The sequence below is a fragment of the Mizuhopecten yessoensis genome, unplaced genomic scaffold (assembly GCF_002113885.1).
Source record: "Mizuhopecten yessoensis strain PY_sf001 unplaced genomic scaffold, ASM211388v2 scaffold523, whole genome shotgun sequence".
Lineage (NCBI taxonomy): Eukaryota > Metazoa > Mollusca > Bivalvia > Pectinida > Pectinidae > Mizuhopecten > Mizuhopecten yessoensis.
In genome coordinates, this window is record NW_018403589.1 from 471,872 (window position 1) to 492,595 (window position 20,724).

Genomic DNA, 20,724 nt, shown 5'->3' on the forward strand with positions numbered 1-20,724 from the left:
ATTTTTGTTGACCTTTGTCCATGGAAGGTCCCTGCAAAATTTCATTGAAATTGGTTCAGGGGTTTTGGAGAAGAAGTCGAAAATGTAAATTGTTTACGGACGCACGACGGACGACGACGGACAAAAGGCGATCGCAATAGGTCACTTGAGACTTTGTCTCAGGTGACCTAAAAATATGAAACCCTTTGTACTGTTGTTACAGACTAGTACAAAATATTGAGGGTCACCTAATTTTCTCTTTACATGTTGACATTCATAGTGTTTGTAGCTACAGTGAATCCGTGAATATTAGTACAGCTCTTTTGTACAAACAGGTAGATTTCACTTCACAGTTACAGTTCATTAACTAGCCCCTCCTTTAGGCTCAAGATGAAAGTTAGTGTCAAGTTATGGGAATATAATGTAATATTATGGAATATCAAAACAACTGTACAAACTTGTTTTCAAAGGTCAGAAGTTAAAAACTTTTTAGTTGGGAAGATAAGCTATATACAATTGTATGCTAATATACCTGCGATTTTTAAAAAACAATTATAACCTGTGAGATAGTAGGTGACATCCTCTAGTCGGCCATGTCCTGTCTCATTTAGGACATACAACTTAGGTTCCAGGGTGAGGTTGGTGAGAGTGAAGGTTTTGAGTGTATGATCCTCAGGGTTACAGGTGGGATCACAGTTGTACCGTGAACACTCACCAAAGCAGGGGATGCAAGGCGTGTCAATCTGTATTCAATAAGTATTACAATGTATCAATTTGTATTCAATAAGTATTACAATGTATCAATTTGTATTCAATAAGTATTTCAATGTATCAATATGTATTCAAAAAGTAGTAAAAATAATCACTCTGTATTCAATAAATAGTATAAAGTATTGATTTGTATTCAAGAATTATTACAAAGTATCAATAAAGTGTAATCAATTAATTTTATAAGGTTAATTAAACTGTCGGGTATTCACTACAGACAGTTTTAACATTGTTATAGTGCTTTTATTCATTAGATATAATAATAGTTTTTGGGAATCATACCAGGCCAATCGTTGAAGCTGAGCTTAGATAGTACACCGCTGTTTGCCCAAATACCAGAATACTATCATATCTAGACATCAAAAACCAAAAGTTCTATAACAATTTGATCATGTTGATTGCACCTCATATTAATTCAATTTATGTTGACCTTGCTATAGGGTTTAAGGGGCATCAAAGGAAAGATGTCTAAATCTAGTATTGATGTCATAATCAAAATACTATGTCAGTCAATGCAATTTGAAGTACATATAAGTAAAGGTCTATTGACAGAATATTGAATTAATGTATCATTTTAAAACAGGCAAGAACCAATGCAACACCATACCACGCTGAATGGTTCTGCTTCAGTGCCCAGTTTGGTTGTTCCTACGCCAGCCTCGTAGCGAAGAATCGGGTCGGTTGCCCCCCTGAATGGGATTCCGTAGCGACAGAGGGAACCAGTTTCTGGAGGCATAATGAGGTCCTTGATGTAAGCTTTGGCGGACCAGGGTTCAAAGGTCGAGACTATTGGTGGGACATAGTTGTTCTTGTTGTACACATGGAAAACCAATTGTGTGTCGACAGAGAATTCTGGGATACCACACAGCTCTGTCATATACTCCGAGTCCACAAACACACGCATACACCACTGGGTCTGTTGGTCAAAGAGAAAGAATTTAAAATTTCAGAAGCAAGAAATAATTTGAACAAGAAGGTAGTTATTTGAAATGTAAACAAACAATGTTAATTTTGAGGGACAATTTTAACTGTCACTGGTTTTACATTACTTGACTTACAGCTGTCATAACCATCGAACAGTTCTCTGTTTTAACATCTTGTAATGAACTAAATTATCTGTAACTTTAAGGCAAACTTGCAATTATATTACTGATGTTAAGAGTACATGTATTGGGATAATTCATGTGCATTTTTTTGTATTACTAAAATGATAAATATTAATAATACACGTGAAAATAATACACGTATACACGTGATAATAATACAAAAGTTGTTGTACAACATTGGCATATTATTTAATTTGGAATAACTACTTAAATTTTGGTCAATGTAAATTTGTTAATGTAAATGGAACTGAAATTGAGCAACCACCTGTCTTAAACAGCTGACATCATGGCTAGCATTAACAGGAGAACCAGAAATGCACATTTAAGACAGGTTTGACCAAGAGTAATCCTTCTATTTGTTCCAAATATTTTGTTTGAATTTAATTTTCAAAATGATCTTGTATGATGTCATTAAATTTACCACTATTGTCAACTGAATACATATGTTACAGAATACTCTAAAAAAGGTCCTTACCGACACAGCTTCCTCTTTAACACCCTCAAAGTTCACTTGATAGGTATGGTAGCTGGTGGAGGGGTTAAAGGTCAGATCAAATTGTGTCTTGCTTAGCTGATCCGTATTATTGAAGTCTCGACACCAGATTACAAGTTGGTTTTTAAATCCTCTTGCTGAAAACAATAGTTTGGTGTTATTTGACGATTCAGGTACCATTCAATGTTGTCTAGAAGCTTGTCAGAAGTACGGCTACAAGCAAGTATTGTTTAGTGCTTGTAACATTTACAGATGGCAGGAAGTGATGTCTAGTGCATGTTTTTATATATAGCTTAATGGTTTCTAGTCAAAAATCAGTGGTTAGCAACATCAAGTTGTTTACGTCAGACAAAATATCTTGACTACTTCCTAACTCACTTGACTTTGTACGTCAGGACCAACATTTTGTACTTTTGTTTTTGTGATGAACCTACATACAAATAACCTCCGTGTTATGTGCACCATCTTGGTCCTCGGTGCGAGCCTGTACCCCACAAAACCTCTGTATCATGACAAATGAGACATACCTTGGTCCTCGGTGTGAACCTGTACACCACAAAACCTCTGTATCATGACAAATGTGACATACCTTAGTCCTCGGTGTGAACCTGTACCCCACGAAACCTCTGTATCATGACAAATGAGACATTCCTTGGTCCTCGGTGTGATCCTGTACCCCACAAACCCTCTGTATCATGACAAATGTGACATACCTTAGTCCTCGGTGTGAACCTGTACCCCCCGAAACCTCTGTATCATGACAAATGTGACATACCTTGGTCCTCGGTGTGAACCTGTACTGCACATGACCTTTGCGTAAGGGGACAACTGGTGTCTACTGCATTAGTACCATCCACAGCAGTGTCACTGTCGATGACGGCGTAGGCAGAGCTTGTGGTTATGATAGTTGTTGTAGGGGCTAGAGTGGTGGTGATTACACTGGCCGCGGGGACTGCGGTCAGATTGTTCTGTTGTAGGTAGTAGGGACAATCACAGGTACAGTCCTACAAGGGGAGATAATCAATTATAAGTTATGTACGTTGGGAGATAATCAGGTATCAGTTATGTACAAGGGGAGATAATCAGGTATAAGTCGTGTACATGGGGAGATAATCAAGTATAGGTTATGTATAAGGGGAGATAATCAGTCAAAAGTTATGTACATAGGGAGATTATCACTTATAAGTTATGTACAAGGGGAGATAGTCAGGTATAAGTCGTGTACAAGGGGAGATAATCACTTATAAGTTATGTACAAGGGGAGATAATCACTTATAAGTTCCGCATATAACACGATCCTGCTCATAACAAGAGCATAGAAGAGATACACCATACCTCAGTGATCAAACCCAGAACCTTCAAACCTTATAGCAGTAGTCTACATGATACATTTACTTGCAATCTGTCAGATCTATATCTTTCCAACACATTTCTAGATCAGACACCCAAATCTGCCACACATACATGTCACCATTGTAGAATACTAACTGCTTCCTACAGACTTGACTTGGGAAAATTTCTCTGTAGCTCATTTGGTAGAGCGTAAGACTAGTAAACCAGAGGTTCCAGATTCGACTCCTAATGAAGGCATTAAAAAAATGTCCTCTGTTACATAAATACCTCTAGATCACACCTTGAACAAAGTTCGAAATGATTGTCTCCAAATCTATATGAACATACTAGTACAAACAGTGTGTGTAATTTCCCTCGGGATGCAGTAATGGTGTTGTATGTCTTACCGCTGGAGGAGGATCAATAAGACAACAAGAGCACAGTCCTGTTGTCCAGTCTGGTTCCTCATAGTAATCCAGTGTGGCTATCTGACCGACTGGTCCGTCCCAGAACAGGATCTCCGTCACAGCCTTACCACCACCTCCAGCTGCCTTCAGCATCACCTAAACAACACATACCATTGTATGTTAAAAGTTCGGTAAAGTAAATCACCTATAACACACATCACATATCTTACTGGTTTTCACCAGAAACATATTTCAACCTCCCCTCCCCCTCCTTTTTTTAACAATTCCTTTATGCCTTCCCCTCAATGTATTTTCAAATTTCTTACTAATGCTACAATTTGGCTAAAGAAAGGTTTTACTGTTTCTTAGCACTCAAAGGCACTGTTAGAGACTTTTTTGAAGGACATTTTCGTTCCGTGGTCAAAAATAAATATGGAAATGTTCTATAGTCAATCATACACTTTCAAATTTTCTTTACAGTCCCTCCTTAGGGTCCCTGCCCCAATGCATTGTGTCTTTTTTTCTATATATAGTAACCTCCCCTTAACTTCTGTTTGGATATAAGGGTCAGGACACTTCTGTTGACCTGGTTGCTCAATCAGTGTGAGTGTTAGTATAACAAGCTAAGGTCCAGGGTTGGAATCCAAGTCCAGCCCCGCTGACATTTTACACTCAGTTGTTGATTGTATTTTGTTTATTTCATCTCTATTATTACTCAAAACGTCCTACAAGGTATGATTTTCTTTTCAGAAATTATTTAGCGAAGCTATATATACCAATACTTAGTCACAGTTTTTGGAAGTGGTACAGGGATCCTAAGGACACTTAACAATCAAGGGATGACATACATATATGGTTACATACGATCAGGAAAGTTCAAGCAGGCTTACACACTAGGAGGGTGTGGTCTATACATTCCCTTAACCCTTTCACCCCTAGGTAACTTCAGTAGACTCTACCATACATTCTTCTGGATGAGACGTGATGGTCTATAGTGGTGAAAGGGTTAAACACTTGCTTGACAATGGGAGGTACCCAGATTGACAGTGGCTGTTAACATTTGTATTATCTTGAGTGGCCTGACACTTTAAATTTATCATCTTTGACTTCCACTGACCTGATATTCCCCTCCATTTTCCATATCAGCACTCCTGTAGTAGATACCAGCGTTGACCTTTTCTTCTTTGGAATCCCTGGCCACTTTTAGGGTAACAATATCGTCAAACACGTCCTTGATGACATAGCCAGCCTTCTGAGACAAACTCCACTCCACACAAGTCGGATCCTTGAATCCATTCTGTTCCATTTTATACCATCCCGCGGCAGAGGCCACGCCTATTTCGCGTAGCGGACAATTCAAGGCGCTAGGACTGGCAAGGTGTAGGAAGGAACCTGGATAGGATACAAACGATGATCTCACGTATTTAATGGATATATGAAATATATGCATAACAACACAGAACAGACCATATTAATATTCTAGCAGCATCAGAAATGATTTGAGGTGAACTCTCTTTGGGTGTCAGATTTCCTTGAGAACTTTCTACAGTGCAACACACCATTATCTTACACAATAGACAATATCTAAAGTCAGCCAACTAGGTTTAAACAGAATTCTGTTGCTCAATTTGTGTGCATTTCATATTACTTATACTTTACTCCTAATAATGCTATTTTCTCTAGTTTAATTATAAGAAGGACAACCCTGACTTTGTGACTTTAGCCAAAACTACAGACCTGTCATTGAAGTCTTTCTATCAAACCAGACGCCATCAAACTGGAAGTCGAGTCCATCCGACACTCTCCCTGATGTAGGGACAGATTTGTCATACAAACACGGCGGGCTGCTGATCGTAACAGACAGACCAGCACCATTAGTGACCTTCAACTTCACCAGGTATGGGATGTTAGGCTGCGGAGAAATATCATATACAGTATAAATCATGATATACAGGCTAGCAACACTTCCCCTTCAGACATAAATTCTATAATTATGTGTCCTTGGGTCAGTTGTTGAATTCAGATTAGCTCAAAAAGTCATGGAAACCCTACAGTAGAAAATTCGGGGAAATTTTAGGACATACATTTGTACTAACCTTTAGCTCCAGGTCTACGAGAGTAAATTCTGAATTATTTTTGGAGAGCGCTATCCAATCCATGACGAGAATTTCTGTGTTATCTGTGACTGTACAGGAGGCATACTTGTACAATGCCAGGGAGTAACTGGTGATGTTCGACTCGGGATCCTCAAAACCTTCCCACTCCACCGTGATTGATTTGTTGTCATTTGTGTAAGACACAGGCTAGAATGACAGAACAAGTTTAAGTTTCTGTTTCTCATATCCATCGCAAAAGTACTAGTAACATAATACATGTAACATTTTATATTCATTTCTGTTCAGACATATGTGAGTTTTCTTCTTCATGTGGTCAAATGTTTCAAGGAAAGCATCAAGTAGCCTCCGGGCTGTATGCAATTCTCGTTAAAGAAATAAAGAATTATAACAAATGTTTCAATAAAACTGTTACATGATATATACAATATCTAATGGAGAAATAACAACCCTGATTACATATGACACAGAGGTTTCAATATCATTAACAATTTAATAGTAATATTATATTGTCTAAATAAGATCTCTGATTTTTACAGTCTTAAATTATTTTGAATTTATTCTCTTTATTTATCCAGAGGAAATATGATTTTAGGTGAAAAAATAACATTGTTTTCATGTAATTTTTTTTTTTTTGCAATTCATTAATCAAATGAAATGTGAAATTAAGCTGCAAAATCAAATGGCTGCAGGGATAATGAGACATCACACAAGTAAAAACAATTACCATATCATAGAATATGCCAGCCTTCATGCGCCCTATGGTTGGAGGTGTCGTATCTGTAGTGAACTCCGTCATAGTCATAGCACACTGCCCAGATTTGTCAGTGGCTGTAACAGAGATGTAAAACAAGAGGTCCAAGAGGGCCTGTATCGCTCACCTGAATATTTAAGCAGTCATAGCAAAATATTCTCATTAAATATTATATTGCACTAAAAATATTTCCCTCGCAAACTTTGTTGGCTCCATCTGTTGAAACTACCAGCAAAATATTATGATAAGATTCTATGCTTTTTGATTCTTCTTCAGAAGTTGCTGACATATTTTTCCCTGTGATCTTGTAAGTAGGTCAATGTCATTTTCCTTCTCAAATTGGTTAGCTCTATTCCAAAAAGCTACCAGCCAAATCTTATGAATCCATTCCTTTTAGTTCTCAAAAACAAATCCATTAAAATGTTGTTGACCTCTTTGACCTCTAAAGTAGGTTGAGGTCATTTTCATTTGCAAACTTTGGTGAGCTCTATCCCAGGAAGTCACCAGCCAAATATTATAATTTTATGCCTTTTAATTCTTCAGAAAAAGCTGTTTGAACTGTTTGACATATTCGAATGCTGTGACCTTGAAAGGAGGTCAAGGTCATTTTCATTCTCAAACTTTGTTCTGCTCTTTCCTCGGAAGCTACAAGCCAAATATAGAGATTATATACCTTTCAGTACTTCAGAAGAAGTCGTTTGAAGTGTCTGACACATTTGACTCATGTGACCTTGAAAGAAGGTCAAGGTCATTTTCATTCTCAAACTTTGTCGGGCTCTATCCATGGAAGACCTCAATCAAAAATAAAGATTCTATACCTTTCAGTTCTTCAGGAGAAGTCATTTGAAGCTTTTGACATATATGACCCCTGTGACCTTGAAAGTAGGTCAAACTAGTTTTCATTCTCAAACTTTGTTGGGCTCTATCCCAGGAAGCCACCAGCCAAATATAAAGATTATATACCTTTCAGTTCTTCAGAAGAAGTCGTTTGAAGTGTTTGACACATTTGACCCCTGTGACCTTGAAAGAAGGTCAAGGTCATTTTCATTCTCAAACTTTGTAGGGCTCCTACCAACGAAGCTTTCAGCCAAATATCATGACTCTCGGCCTGTCCGTTCTTCAGAAGAAGTTGTTTAAAGGAAAAGTTGACGGACGAGGACGGACGGACGACGGACGCCGCGCCACGGCATAAGCTCACTTGGCACTTCGTGCCAGGTGAGCTAATAAACCTCATAAAACCGGTAATAGTACAATAACACATAGACAACTCACAAAACACTAACAGTACAATAATACAAAGAAATTTCACAAAAACAGAAACAGTATAATTAGCATATTTTTTTTCATAAGGGCACCAGAGGTTGGTAAATAAGTGGGATATGCATTCATTTTGTCTTCTTTCCCTCAAACAACCTACCATGTATTTTGACCGCTTTGCCACCACAATAGAAACATGAAAGTTTCTTTATCCTAGCCCAAAGTTGAATCATACACATTTATAAAGCAGAACATCAATTCAAAATATATCATGTTTTGCATGGTTGACACCGGAATTAGCGTGAAAAATTACTTTCTCTGCCAGGCTGACCACCAGGTGGCGGTAGCCTGAGGTATATGTGGCTGCCGGGGCATTTCAGGCAACACACAAGTGAGAGCTGGTCAGATCAATTTTATCATTTTTTTTATCAAGTTTATAAAACCGTTTTAATATTGAATTAATATTTTGTATACATGTATCAAGGAAATGCAGACTTTGATTTATGTTTTGAGTTAGGATTGTCAGTTCAGATGGTTCAAAAAATGATTGTAAGATTTGTAAAGTTGATTGTTTTGTAATCATGATGGTGAAATATGAGTTAATGGCATCGTTTGTGCGTTGTGAACAATCAGTATGTTTGTTGTGCTGTTTTTTTTTTACCAGGGGTAGGGTTTGGCAAAGAATACATATGTCACTGTACCAATGTTTCGTGGCAGATTTGTTTTTGTTTAATTACTTGATAACAGTATTATATTGGTGGTATAGATACTGTCTAACATAAACCAAGCAAGAAATTATAATGTAAACATGCCTGCATGCATGGATATTACGTATATTGTATGCCTTGCACCATATCATGACAATAACTCACCCATGACGAAGAGGAAGTAGGATTCGCCCTGCGTCAGGTTTAGGGGCTGTATCTTCGTGAAGGAATTTTTGCCTAAGTTGGTCACATTAAACTCTGTAAACAGCTGTAGCTTCACCTGCTCTGTGGCCCTTCCTCCCTCAATCTACAACCAACATCATATCACTGGCATTACAAAATAGGTCACAAAATCACAGAAATGTAATCTGAGGTGACATGTAAATAAGTATCTAAGAACACCCCACTGTTTTACAAAATGAACATGTAATTTACACACAGCGGAAATAGTAAGCTCATGACCGTGTTACTTACATACAGTTTACAGTCAGTGTTGTTGGTACACATGATGGAGAGCTGACCATTTTACTTACATACAGTTTACAGTCAGTGTTGTTGGTACACATGATGAAAAGCTGACCATTTTACTTTCATACAGTTTACAGTCAGTGTTGTTGGTACACATGATGGAGAGCTGACCATTAAACATACAGACAGTTTACAGTCAGTGTTGTTGGTACACATGATGGAGAGCTGACCATGTTACTTACATACAGTTTACAGTCAGTGTTGTTGGTACACATGATGGAGAGCTGACCATGTTACTTACATACAGTTTGTTGGTACACATGATGGAGAGCTGACCATTTTACTTACATACAGTTTACAGTCAGTGTTGTTGGCATCAGAGTTGTTGGATACGGCCACGTAGTACATGAGAATGTCCAGATTTGATGTGAATTCCTCCCACTGTGAATCCAGGTACTGGTATGTACTTACATATGTTGCAAGCACAATTTCCCCAGCTAAAACAGGCAAGATCAAGAGAAATATGAACAAGGTCAATTTCAGGAGAATTTAATCGAATCAGGATCAAATAATACATAGGTCAAGGTTAAGAGAAATAGAAACAGGGTCAAATAATATGCAGGTCAAGGTCATGGAAAGAAATTGGGTTAGGATAAGAAAACATAGAAACAGGTCAAGTTCAAGAGAAATATATAATGTCAGGAGAAATACAAACAGGATCAAGCTTAAATATATATGCTCATCCTTGTCTTAGCAAGGGAGAGTTCAAACTCACAAAATCATAGCAACATGCATGTGGGATTGAATTTTATAAATTTACAGATAGGATTTGGTATCATTTGTATATAGTGTTGGTGGTGAATTTTACCACTTTTGATAGAAATTGGATGGAATCTGAAGGGTTTGTTGCAATGGTATATTATTACCGGACTAAGAATGTACCACACCATAATATGTCTCTAATTATTTTTAAGGATAAAAATTCATTTAAAAGTTATAGTTATGATGGAATCGTAATGTCTTTCAGATTAACTGTTTATCAACTTACGAATTATTGCGCTATCATATCCCACTCTAAAGCCGTTAGATGTGACGGTAGCTTCAGAGTAAGATGTACTAGTTGCCCTCACTGTAACATAATACACTGCCGTCACTGGGGTAAGATCAAGGTCGTACAAGGTCACAGTTGTATTTGGACCGACGTTTGTGAACGGTACAACATTGTCTCGGGTGTTTGGAAATCTTCGATCCGTTCCTATGGCAATCTCGTAAAAGGACACAAGCTGATTGCGATCCTGTTCTAAATCGTTGCCTTCTTGTAGACCAGGGTTACCTGTAGTATAGAAAATAAAGTGTTACAGTAAATCATTGTCTGGTGGACCATAAAAAGGCGAAAACTAATCTGCAGTGAACAATTCCTGATATACAGTAATACTGGGCCGTAATATGAATTAACATTTCAAGATAGAAATCTGGAGAATTTCTCAAGTTTTGTTGTGTTTTGTTTATATTTGAAGATGTAAAAAAAAAATGGATTTTAAACATACTGCATAGCCCCCGTTTTTATGGCTTTTTGAAAACATTTTGTCACATTGGTCGCTTCTTTAGAAAGCCTGCAGAGGGCATTTTTCAAGGTAAAAAATGTATAACCCACGAGTCATACGCAAGAAATTACGTTACCTTATTCTTATTGAATTACATAGAATGTTAGCAGTGAACAAACTCTGTCTGACAAATTCCATAATATACCAGCTGTCAAATTTTGTTGCGTAAATTGAGGAGTGATAGCAGTGCCTAAATTATAATCTGAGGTTTTATGCAGAACTGGGATAACTTTATACATATTGCATATTACCTGATTTAACATCTACTTGTATGAGAGAGTCAGCTGGCTGACCAAAGCCCATCCAGTTGGCGGCGACGGTAATCCTCGACGGTAAAAAGTTCAGGTCATAACCAGTGATGCCACCGTCGAACACTTTACCCGGAAGTAGAGGATCTTGTTGAATGGTGACGCCGTCAGACCGTATAACGTAGGTGTAATTGAGGGCATTGGTGATCCTTACTTTAGAGAAGTACATTTCTCTGTCCTGCATTTGTAGTCCATCATTTACACCAACTGTCTGGGCTGTAGATAATTCACAAATTATTTGAAAATGTTTTTGTTTTGTTTTTGTTTTGACCTATAAGTCAAGCAGAACAGCAGAAAATCTAAGAGAAAATATTCTTCAAATTGTTGAAGTTGGTCAGTATCCAATTATAGAAGTATTGTGACATTTGATCTGTATAAACAATGCTCATTTTGAATATTTTTTTTGAAGAGTTTGTAAGACAAATATTATCATATATATTCATAAGGTGACATACTATAGTTTATTAATTCAAGTGCTTTGAAATTTGATATAAAAAAACCAAAAAATGAATTAATTGTTAACTTACTCTGCATGTCCAGATATGACATAATGACTACTCCGTCTATCCGTTCTATCTGCCAGTGATAACTAAGGACGGGACACGGGTCACCACTGACATCCCACTCTGCTCGGATAGTTGCCAAATCTGTCTGAAAATTCCTATCAACAAAGATTAATTCATGATTTGTCAGTAATTGAATCTATAAACTGCATGCTAATTGATATCCCCAACACCTCTTTATGACTAAATTCTAGTTACAATAGACTAATACCATTCAGAAGAAGAATGAGGTGCATAGTTGCATGAAGAAAAGATCATGTATACAAAGTTTCATTGAGAGATGTCCTGTTGAACTGTTGACCCAGGGGAAAGGTGGGGAGTACGGGGGGCGTGAGGTCTGCACAATTCACAATGTTCTTATGGAAAGGTTTCTTAACATTTTAGTTAAATTGGTTCAGTGCCTTGGGTTTAACCCTTTCACCACTGTAGACCATAAAGGACTCATCCAGATCAATGCATGGTAGAGTCTACTACAGTTGCATAGGGATGAAAGGGTTAAAGAGTTAAAACAATGTATATTTAAAGGACCCACAACAGACAAAAGCCAATTACAATAAGTCATATAGGGCTTTGTTACAGGTGACCTACAAAATAACCAGAAAATGTTTAAAAACATACACATCTCCGATGGAATTTTCCACAGTGTCGACGACCGCCACAGGACCAAGGGGAGGTAATCCCTGGCTGAGATAGGACATGTAGATGCCATTTGATGTAGCTACTGTGGTTAATCCTGCACCATTGATGACTTTCACCGACACAAATAGCTGTAATAAAGACAATTCTACTGTAACATACTGTGTTCACTCTACCTTTATACAGGTCAGTATAAGCCACCTCTAAAACACCCAACTTAGTACCCACACTACCAACATTTCCCAGAATGCTGTGGGTTAAAGATCCATCAAGTGGCTTATAACTCTGACTAAACATGGCAATAAAGATTAAGTGTCTTCACAAATAGCATTTGTTAAAAATTCCAAATTCAACATACCAAGTACCTAAAGTTTTTGCTCTACATTTAAACAAAAGGAAGCCTGCAGAATTCCTTACATTTATGTGTTGGAAAACAGAACAATTCTGCAAATGCTTTGTCTCAAAAATAATATTGGAAGCTTTAAAATATGATATCATTAATAAGAAAACCTTTATAATATATAATGTGTATTGTAAGTATTTCAAATCTTTAACACAAATTAATGTACCCAGAAATACTAACTGTGACACCGATGTGGTGTAGCATACCTGTGTGTGGTTCAGCAGGTTAAGGCCACTGACAGTGTAGTGCTTGGCCTCGTTAGGTATATCAAAGAAAGGCTTCACTTGACCTCCACCAGGGGTCGTACCCACGGCAATCTGGTGTCTGTAAATACAAACCATATTTCATTTTGAAATTATAACTATTGTTTTATAAATTATAAATTATAAACTCTTTCTTGCTTTATAAATTATAAACTTCACAAATTCTTGTTTGTGTATCTCTCATAGATTTTTAAAATATTTGTACTAGTCACTTTTCCGACGTATTAGAAATCAACATGAATTTCTGAACGCCCGACAGTCAAAATACAAAGCAAATAGCATAGGTAAAATGCCTTTAACTGTTCCTTCTACTTACCTCACAATTTTGGATTCAGGGTCAGAAAATGGTTGCCAGGTGACAGACAGTGATGTCAGCGACTCAGTACAAACAGCATCCAGGGCCAGGCAGTCTGTACAGAAAATATACATACAGGATCATCTCCACGGTCATTTAACACAGTAGGTCTCTGTCATTGTTTTTGAACACAAGATTTCTTAACAATTACACTATATTCGCAATTCACTAGCTTAAATTAGATAATGTCTGCAAGACATAGATGGAAATGCTGCAAAGTAAATACACTCATTTACCACAGAAATTTCATAATGAACTATTCCAACCTTTGAATTAGAAGAGTTCAAAAGTGTCTTCAGGGGTGAATTAGTTAAAGTCATTTTTTGAGAAATTTCTACAAATAGCAACAGTAACCTTAATCGTTCGTTCCTGTATAGGATTCATTCAAAGTATTTGCACACACTTGACCTTTGTATAAAGATTGATCAAAATCTGTTAACAAATGATGAAGTTTCCGGAATGATGTCACTGAACTGGTTGAGAAATTTCTATATGAAGTAGTGGTGACTTGTGGAATGCACTGTACCACCATACATGGTGATGATATTAATAGGATTACACTGGATCAGAATAAAGGGGTGATGCTATTAATAGGATTACACTGTATCAGAATAAAGGGGTGATGATATTAATAGGATTACACTGTATCAGAATAAAGGGGTGATGATATTAATAGGATTACACTGGATCACAATAAAGGGGTGATGATATTAAAAGGATTACTCTGGATCACAATAAAGGGATGATGATATTAATAGGATTACACTGGATCACAATAAAGGGGTGATGATATTAATAGGATAACACTGTATCACAATAAAGGGGTGATGATATTAATAGGATTACACTGTATCACAATAAAGGGGTGATGATATTAATAGGATTACACTGGATCAGAATAAAGGGGTGATGATATTAATAGGATTACACTGTATCAGAATAAAGGGGTGATGATATTAATAGGATTACACTGGATCACAATAAAGGGGTGATGATATTAATAGGATTACACTGGATCACAATAAAGGGGTGATGATATTAATAGGATTACACTGTATCAGAATAAAGGGGTGATGATATTAAAAGGATTACACTGGATCAGAATAAAGGGGTGATGATATTAATAGGATTACACTGGATCAGAATAAAGGGGTGATGATATAAATAGGATTACACTGGATCAGAATAAAGGGATGATATTAATAGGATTACACTGTATCAGAATAACGGGGTGATGATATTAATAGGATTACACTGTATCACAATAAAGGGATGATGATATTAATAGGATTACACTGGATCAGAATAAAGGGATGATGATATTAATAGGATTACACTGGATCAGAATAAAGGTGTGATGATATTAATAGAAATACACTGGATCAGAATAAAGGGATGATTATATTAAAAGGATTACACTGGATCAGAATAAAGGGATGATGATATTAATAGGATTACACTGGATCAGAATAAAGGGATGATGATAGCGTTATGTATCAATCAGCATGTGAAGTATCAATTAACATGACAATTTCATACTTTTTCTATATTTTTGAGGGAGACTTCCATTTTTTCCATCCTAATGTTTTTGACATTTGAAATCTATTGAGTACCCCACCCTATAACTGCTTTTTGGCATAGGACAGTTTTAATTGTGTTCTTTTTTATGATATAATTTATCAAATTTGTCATTGTACACACCTAAGTCCTTTTTTAAGATTTTGTTTTTATTTTGCCACATGGTTTTTCTCCCATGAGGTTTGCAAGTAAGCAATACAATTCAGTTGCTGACCGCCTATCAAAGTATCATTATTCATTAACAAAAGTATGGAACCCTACAATACTTACCTTCAGTGGTCGTGCAGACTTTCCTGTTATAAGCTACAGTATTGTCAGTACTGGTGGCGTCTACCCGGTAAACGGTGTGGAGGTCCACCACCAGACCAGCCACGGGCGGCGTTCTGTCGATTCCAATCTCGTTAGAGAAGGCATATACCTCCAGTCCAACCTTGTTGATAGCTGTTACAGTGACGAAGTAAGTGCCACCATGCTTCAGCTTACTGCCTAGACCTGTCACAGACCAAAGGAAAGTTAAATCATTTCCAAAGATACTGATATCAAGAAATATTAAAGTTTACAATCTAATTTAATTAGTAACTCTTTCCTACTTTATCCGATATATATAAATTTCTTTTGGAACAGTTTTTTATTTGCATTTTTCACATATATGTACAATATACAATACACATTACAAGGACACAACTTTCACTCACACTACCTCACTTCTTGGAATGAATTGGTTCTTAATATAACAAGTGGTTCTCGGATCTGTTATATGTTATACAAGATAATAAAGTATTCAGCTGCACCTCACCATCTCAAAAACGGACGATTCACTCGCAGAAAAGTTTTCATGCCTTAACATTTAGAATAGTTAGACAACAAAATGAGCCTCAACTTTTAGTTTAGAAGTTGTTTTAAGTCGTCCGAGTTCAAAATTATGAGGTTTGACCATACTGTACTTACATTTAAGCGGGAATTTAGACAACGTTAGCATGAACTGATTAAGTATACAGGTTACTAGATTTCTATCACTAAATTTGATAGTAGTCTCCATCTTTGATGGAATGCCACCAGTTTATCATGTAGATATATTTTTTTCAGTATTATAGTAATTCTTAATATCTTTCTTAACACTTTCTATATATAACATGTCACCTTTCACACGCTGTTTGTAAATGTAATGCTTTACGATCAACACAATTAGATTTTGCCCTTGATATTGTTTACCATGTTTACCAAAGAGAATCTCTTGTTTTGTAAAGCTAATAAACAGTTACACAGCTGTTTTCAAAAATATCCCATTTTCAAGCAGGTTCCATAATCTTTCAACATGTTCACATTCACAAATAAGAGGCCCAAGGGCCTTAGCGGTCACCTGAGTTATATCATAGGTACTGGTAGTTTTATTTTATTGTTTAGATGTGATGTGGAAATCAGCATGTAAACTAAGTGAAATACAATACTTGTCATGTCATCAAAGGATAAGAATTCGAAAATATTGATAAATGTTCCCTTTGGGGCCCCGCCCTAGCCCCTGGGGATGGGGCAGGAATCCCAATTTTACAAAGTAATACTCTCATTCACCAAAGATGATTCTGACTAAGTTTGAGTAATTTTCTGCTGAAAATGGATAAAATATATACCGAAAAGTGTTATTTCCCTATATAAACTATAGTAAACTTTACCCCCTCCCCAAGGGAGAACGAATAACTGGGGGGGAGTGAAATTTACAATTTAAGTAAAGCCCCTGATGATCTTTCTTTCGATGCAGAGAAAATGAGTATAGTACCTCTGAGTCTGAAGAAGAAGATTTTTGAAATATTGGTTAATTTTCCCTTTGGGGCCCCGCCCTGGCCCCAGGGGTTGGGGTAGGAATCTCAATTTTACAATTTGAAATCATCTTCCTCCAAGGATAATTCTCACAAAGTAAAAATAATTTCCTACAGAAAGTTGTCAAAATATACCCAAAAGTGTTATTTCCCTATATAAACTATAGTAAACTTTACCCCCTCTCCAAGGGAGAACGGATAGATCGGGGGTTCTGAAATTTATGATTTAAATTAAGCCCTTGATTATTTTCTTTCCATGCAGAGAAAATGAATGTAGTACCTCTCAATCTGGAGGAGAACAATTTGGAAATATTGGTTAATTTTCCCCTTTGGGGCCCCGCCCTGGCCCCAGGGGTTGGGGTAGGAATCCCAATTTTATAATTTTGTAGCCTCATCTACCAAGGATGATTCTGACCAAGTTTGAAAAAAATCCATCCACTGGTTCTTGAGAAGAAGTTGAAAATGAAAAAAGTTTACGCACGACGGACGGAAAGCGATTAGAATAGGTCACTTGAGCAAAGCTCAGGTGACCTAAAAATATGTAAAACAGTTTCCTCTGTGTGTTACTTTATCTGATATTGATAATGGTAAAAGGATGTACACTCAAATTATCAGTGAAATTCAATAATTTGTATAAAATTAGTCAATATAAGAAGAATATCAATGTATTTTCAGTGTAAATAAATAAAATTGTGCTTTTAACTCCGTAGAATTAATCCAGTGATTTGATTATATAATACTTACAAGCAATTACTTTACAAGCCAGCACACTACTTAAGGACCCTACCTAAATTAGACCAACGACGGTTCTTCTCCCTTTTTGTTAAATTTCAATGTTCAGGAAATTTTAATCAATTTTACATTTACTAATTCAGGGCCAAAATCTAAGTAGCTCAACATGCTGACATCAAACAAGGTATTTATTCCTGCTGCATACGTCCACATTTCTGATACTTTAATGACTTTATTTCTAGAGCCACATAATGTCTTACATCTGTAACAGGAAAGAGAGAAGTGTGCTTCCACCAGGGATCCGCAATCCCTGACTTCCTAGTCAGTTGCTCTCAATCTTATGTACATTTAAAATCTGCCACACATTTACAGACAAGTTTAATTCAATATTTACTATAATGAATCAATATCTGAGAGGTTCATACAGGTATGAATTACAAGAACATAACCAGTAGAGTGTTTATAATTACCTGTAATTGAGTAAGAGGTGATGCTCCCTTCGACCTCGCCATTGTTGAAGATGTCGTCTGAGCCCTGTATCTGTCCCATGGTGATGAGGTACCTGTCTATGCCACTTTCCTCGTCAAAGAAGCCTGTCCATGTACACAGCACCGGCGCATTCAACTGTATTAAAGTAAATTTTACGTCGTTATAGACAAACTCAAGATATTCAACACAACACCGGAGCATTCAACAGAAAACAGCAATTTAATGTTACCTCATTGTAGACAAACTTAAATACTGTAAAACCTCAATATAATGTCCCATGTCATTTGCCAACTCACTTACAGCCAAAATATTTCAAGGTCCCTTTTTTTTGTTTTTCTTAATAGGTGTACCTCATTTTATCAACAAACCAACTTATAATGCCAAATTTTCGCAGGACAGATGGTGGCAGTATAACAAGGTAAACTATCCAACATGAAACCGGAGAATTAGACTATAAACAGTAGGTCAATATACCGTCATTGCAGAAAAACTCAAGATATTCAACACAACACCTGAGAATTCAGCAGCATATACTCGTCAATGTTTTAGGGATGAGGACGGGGTCAGCGTGTACATCACTGGTACTTGGTATTATGTATATTTAGTGTGGGTGCGAGGGTGCTTGTTTTGTTTATGAGCGTTTGTTTTTTCTCTCTCTTTTCACTTTCCCGTTAAACCCTGCTATATTTGTGCACATTTTTGTATAAAGAGTGACAGAGAAAAAAAAAATCAATAAGTTTTCCGAACTTACCTGTACATAATCCGGACAGGTGACTTCACCCATTAGTGGATCAGAACTGTCAAACACAACAGAGCCGGACGCCACACCTTCAATAATCCCTGCTTTGTTCCTCGCCCAGATACTCAGAATGTTGGGTTTGCCTATAAATTAAATGATTCAGCTATCAACAAAAGAAATATTCTGAAGAATATCAACTTCTGAAAAGCATACCTGCCAAGTGACCCGATTTCGTCGGGTTACACCTGGGATTTTAGCCTTTCACCCGCTTTTATAACTTCACCCGCCGGGTTACGATTTTGACCCGGATTTCGTCAATTTCACCTGTTTTCACCCGGAATCTTTTCGTATATTAGAAGTTACCGAAGTCACTCGGAATTCTCTAGACTTTTCCATCCTTCTTCATAAGAAAGACGATCTATTTTTTATTTTCATTTCTCACCAACAGGTAAGTTGCGAGTTGTTTTTATACGTACTAGAACGGGTTTTCCAAATGTTTATACAAATACCGTTGTTACTGAACTTGCTGGCAACTCATTAGTCAGGTGTTTTAACAAATAATAGAGTTGTTTTTACAATTGTATTTACGTAGAATAGATTGTATTTTGAAGGTAACATTATGTCTTCTTGAAAAAAGAAGTCATTATCGGGACTTGCGGCTCGGGACTTGCATATACGTCTCTGACTATAGTATACACGAAATGCTAAAAGAAAAGATAATTGTTCACATATCGTAGGAAAATGAGTTTTAGTGTATAAAGTCCTGCGGTCGTGGACCAAACGCTGCATTCTGCGCTCTAGTCTTTGTAAATCGCATATTTCAGTTTGATCTGGTGCTTAAAACAACGTTACTAATGTAACAGGGTGTACTCATTGCACTAAGTCACACAGTGTCCACGTGTTGTCTATCCCGTACTCGTGTCATAACCTGAACGTGGAGTGTTGTGAGAGAGTGAACTGCACGAGTATTTACATACTCACGCCACCCCGTGTGTCCTATATGTACGCGCACGTCACCACCCTGATTCACTTCACACTATGCTGCCGAGCAGGACGGACAGTGTATATCCTTCCCAGGTCCCTGGTAAGTCTCATAATATATTTTACTCAGTGTTTATTCATGTAATGATATAACAATACCTGTGATAATATATATGTAGTCATGTCCATCGTATTCGTAAAGTGAAAGTAACTGTATATGTATATTGTAACTGAGTCTTAGTTTCGTATCTTTTTGTTAACAGGTTTCTTTGGAGAGAATAAATACAAGAGACCTTGAAAAGTAGTTAAAGTTGTTCTTACCCAGCCTTTGGGGCTAAGAGGGTTACACTAAGACATTCAAACACACGCACAGGCATTTGATGATTTGTTTTTGTCAATCAAAATTATCCTAACAATAAGAGTTCAAACCCTACTCGTATAAAACTGATATTTTATATGAGTAGGGTACAACTTCTTATTGTCAGGACCATTTTCATTGACAGAAACAAAATGGTATTTTATATGAGCAGAATGGGACATGTTATTGTCAGGACCATTTTAATTGACATAAAAAATGCCTGTGGAAACAAAGTATCATATATATTATTATGAATTAATTTCATAAGTTGTGTTGTCGACAAACCTTTTTATTTTTCAGCTTTGAATTTGGTATTGTGGATGAGGATTAGCTAGATCTGCTGGAAGAACAGTTCAATGAATGTTGAATGTAACTTAACATCATTAAAATATTTAAGTTCTAATTTAATATCTCTTTTTCTTATATTTGTTGCGAAAAAAAGCCGTCGCGCACTATGACCCTCTTTTTTTATTTCCGGGGTATGTCCGGGGTTGGCAGGTATGGAAAAGGTTTATA

General features: G+C 36.8%; 1 protein-coding gene and 1 long non-coding RNA gene across 11 annotated transcripts in view; one reads left to right on the forward strand and one right to left on the reverse strand.

Moving 5' to 3' along the window:
• The window catches only part of LOC110450232, a 153,430-nt gene that overhangs the window by 39,115 nt on the left and 93,591 nt on the right, over nt 1-20,724 (reverse strand). For all 8 annotated transcript variants that reach the window (XM_021497673.1, XM_021497662.1, XM_021497643.1 and 5 more), the window contains exons 108-127: nt 18,882-19,012; nt 18,112-18,265; nt 15,366-15,587; nt 13,479-13,572; nt 13,106-13,223; nt 12,479-12,627; nt 11,825-11,958; nt 11,241-11,513; nt 10,434-10,718; nt 9,734-9,882; nt 9,083-9,224; nt 6,927-7,030; nt 6,182-6,388; nt 5,823-5,997; nt 5,203-5,477; nt 4,086-4,241; nt 3,122-3,350; nt 2,329-2,483; nt 1,355-1,663; nt 539-722 (exon numbers count right to left, since the gene is read on the reverse strand). In XM_021497673.1, coding sequence (XP_021353348.1) covers nt 539-722; nt 1,355-1,663; nt 2,329-2,483; nt 3,122-3,350; nt 4,086-4,241; nt 5,203-5,477; nt 5,823-5,997; nt 6,182-6,388; nt 6,927-7,030; nt 9,083-9,224; nt 9,734-9,882; nt 10,434-10,718; nt 11,241-11,513; nt 11,825-11,958; nt 12,479-12,627; nt 13,106-13,223; nt 13,479-13,572; nt 15,366-15,587; nt 18,112-18,265; nt 18,882-19,012 — 3,645 coding nt within the window. The remainder of the gene's footprint in view (nt 1-538; nt 723-1,354; nt 1,664-2,328; nt 2,484-3,121; nt 3,351-4,085; nt 4,242-5,202; nt 5,478-5,822; nt 5,998-6,181; nt 6,389-6,926; nt 7,031-9,082; nt 9,225-9,733; nt 9,883-10,433; nt 10,719-11,240; nt 11,514-11,824; nt 11,959-12,478; nt 12,628-13,105; nt 13,224-13,478; nt 13,573-15,365; nt 15,588-18,111; nt 18,266-18,881; nt 19,013-20,724) is intronic.
• LOC110450260 lies at nt 9,757-20,631 on the forward strand. 3 transcript variants are annotated; one of them, XR_002462957.1, is made up of 5 exons: nt 9,757-9,844; nt 13,498-13,621; nt 17,785-17,825; nt 18,475-18,548; nt 20,509-20,631. It is a non-coding gene; the product is annotated as an uncharacterized LOC110450260 (long non-coding RNA). The 3 variants fall into 3 exon arrangements; XR_002462958.1 differs by lacking the exon at nt 9,757-9,844 and adding an exon at nt 12,600-12,682; XR_002462959.1 differs by lacking the exons at nt 9,757-9,844; nt 13,498-13,621 and adding an exon at nt 15,471-15,552.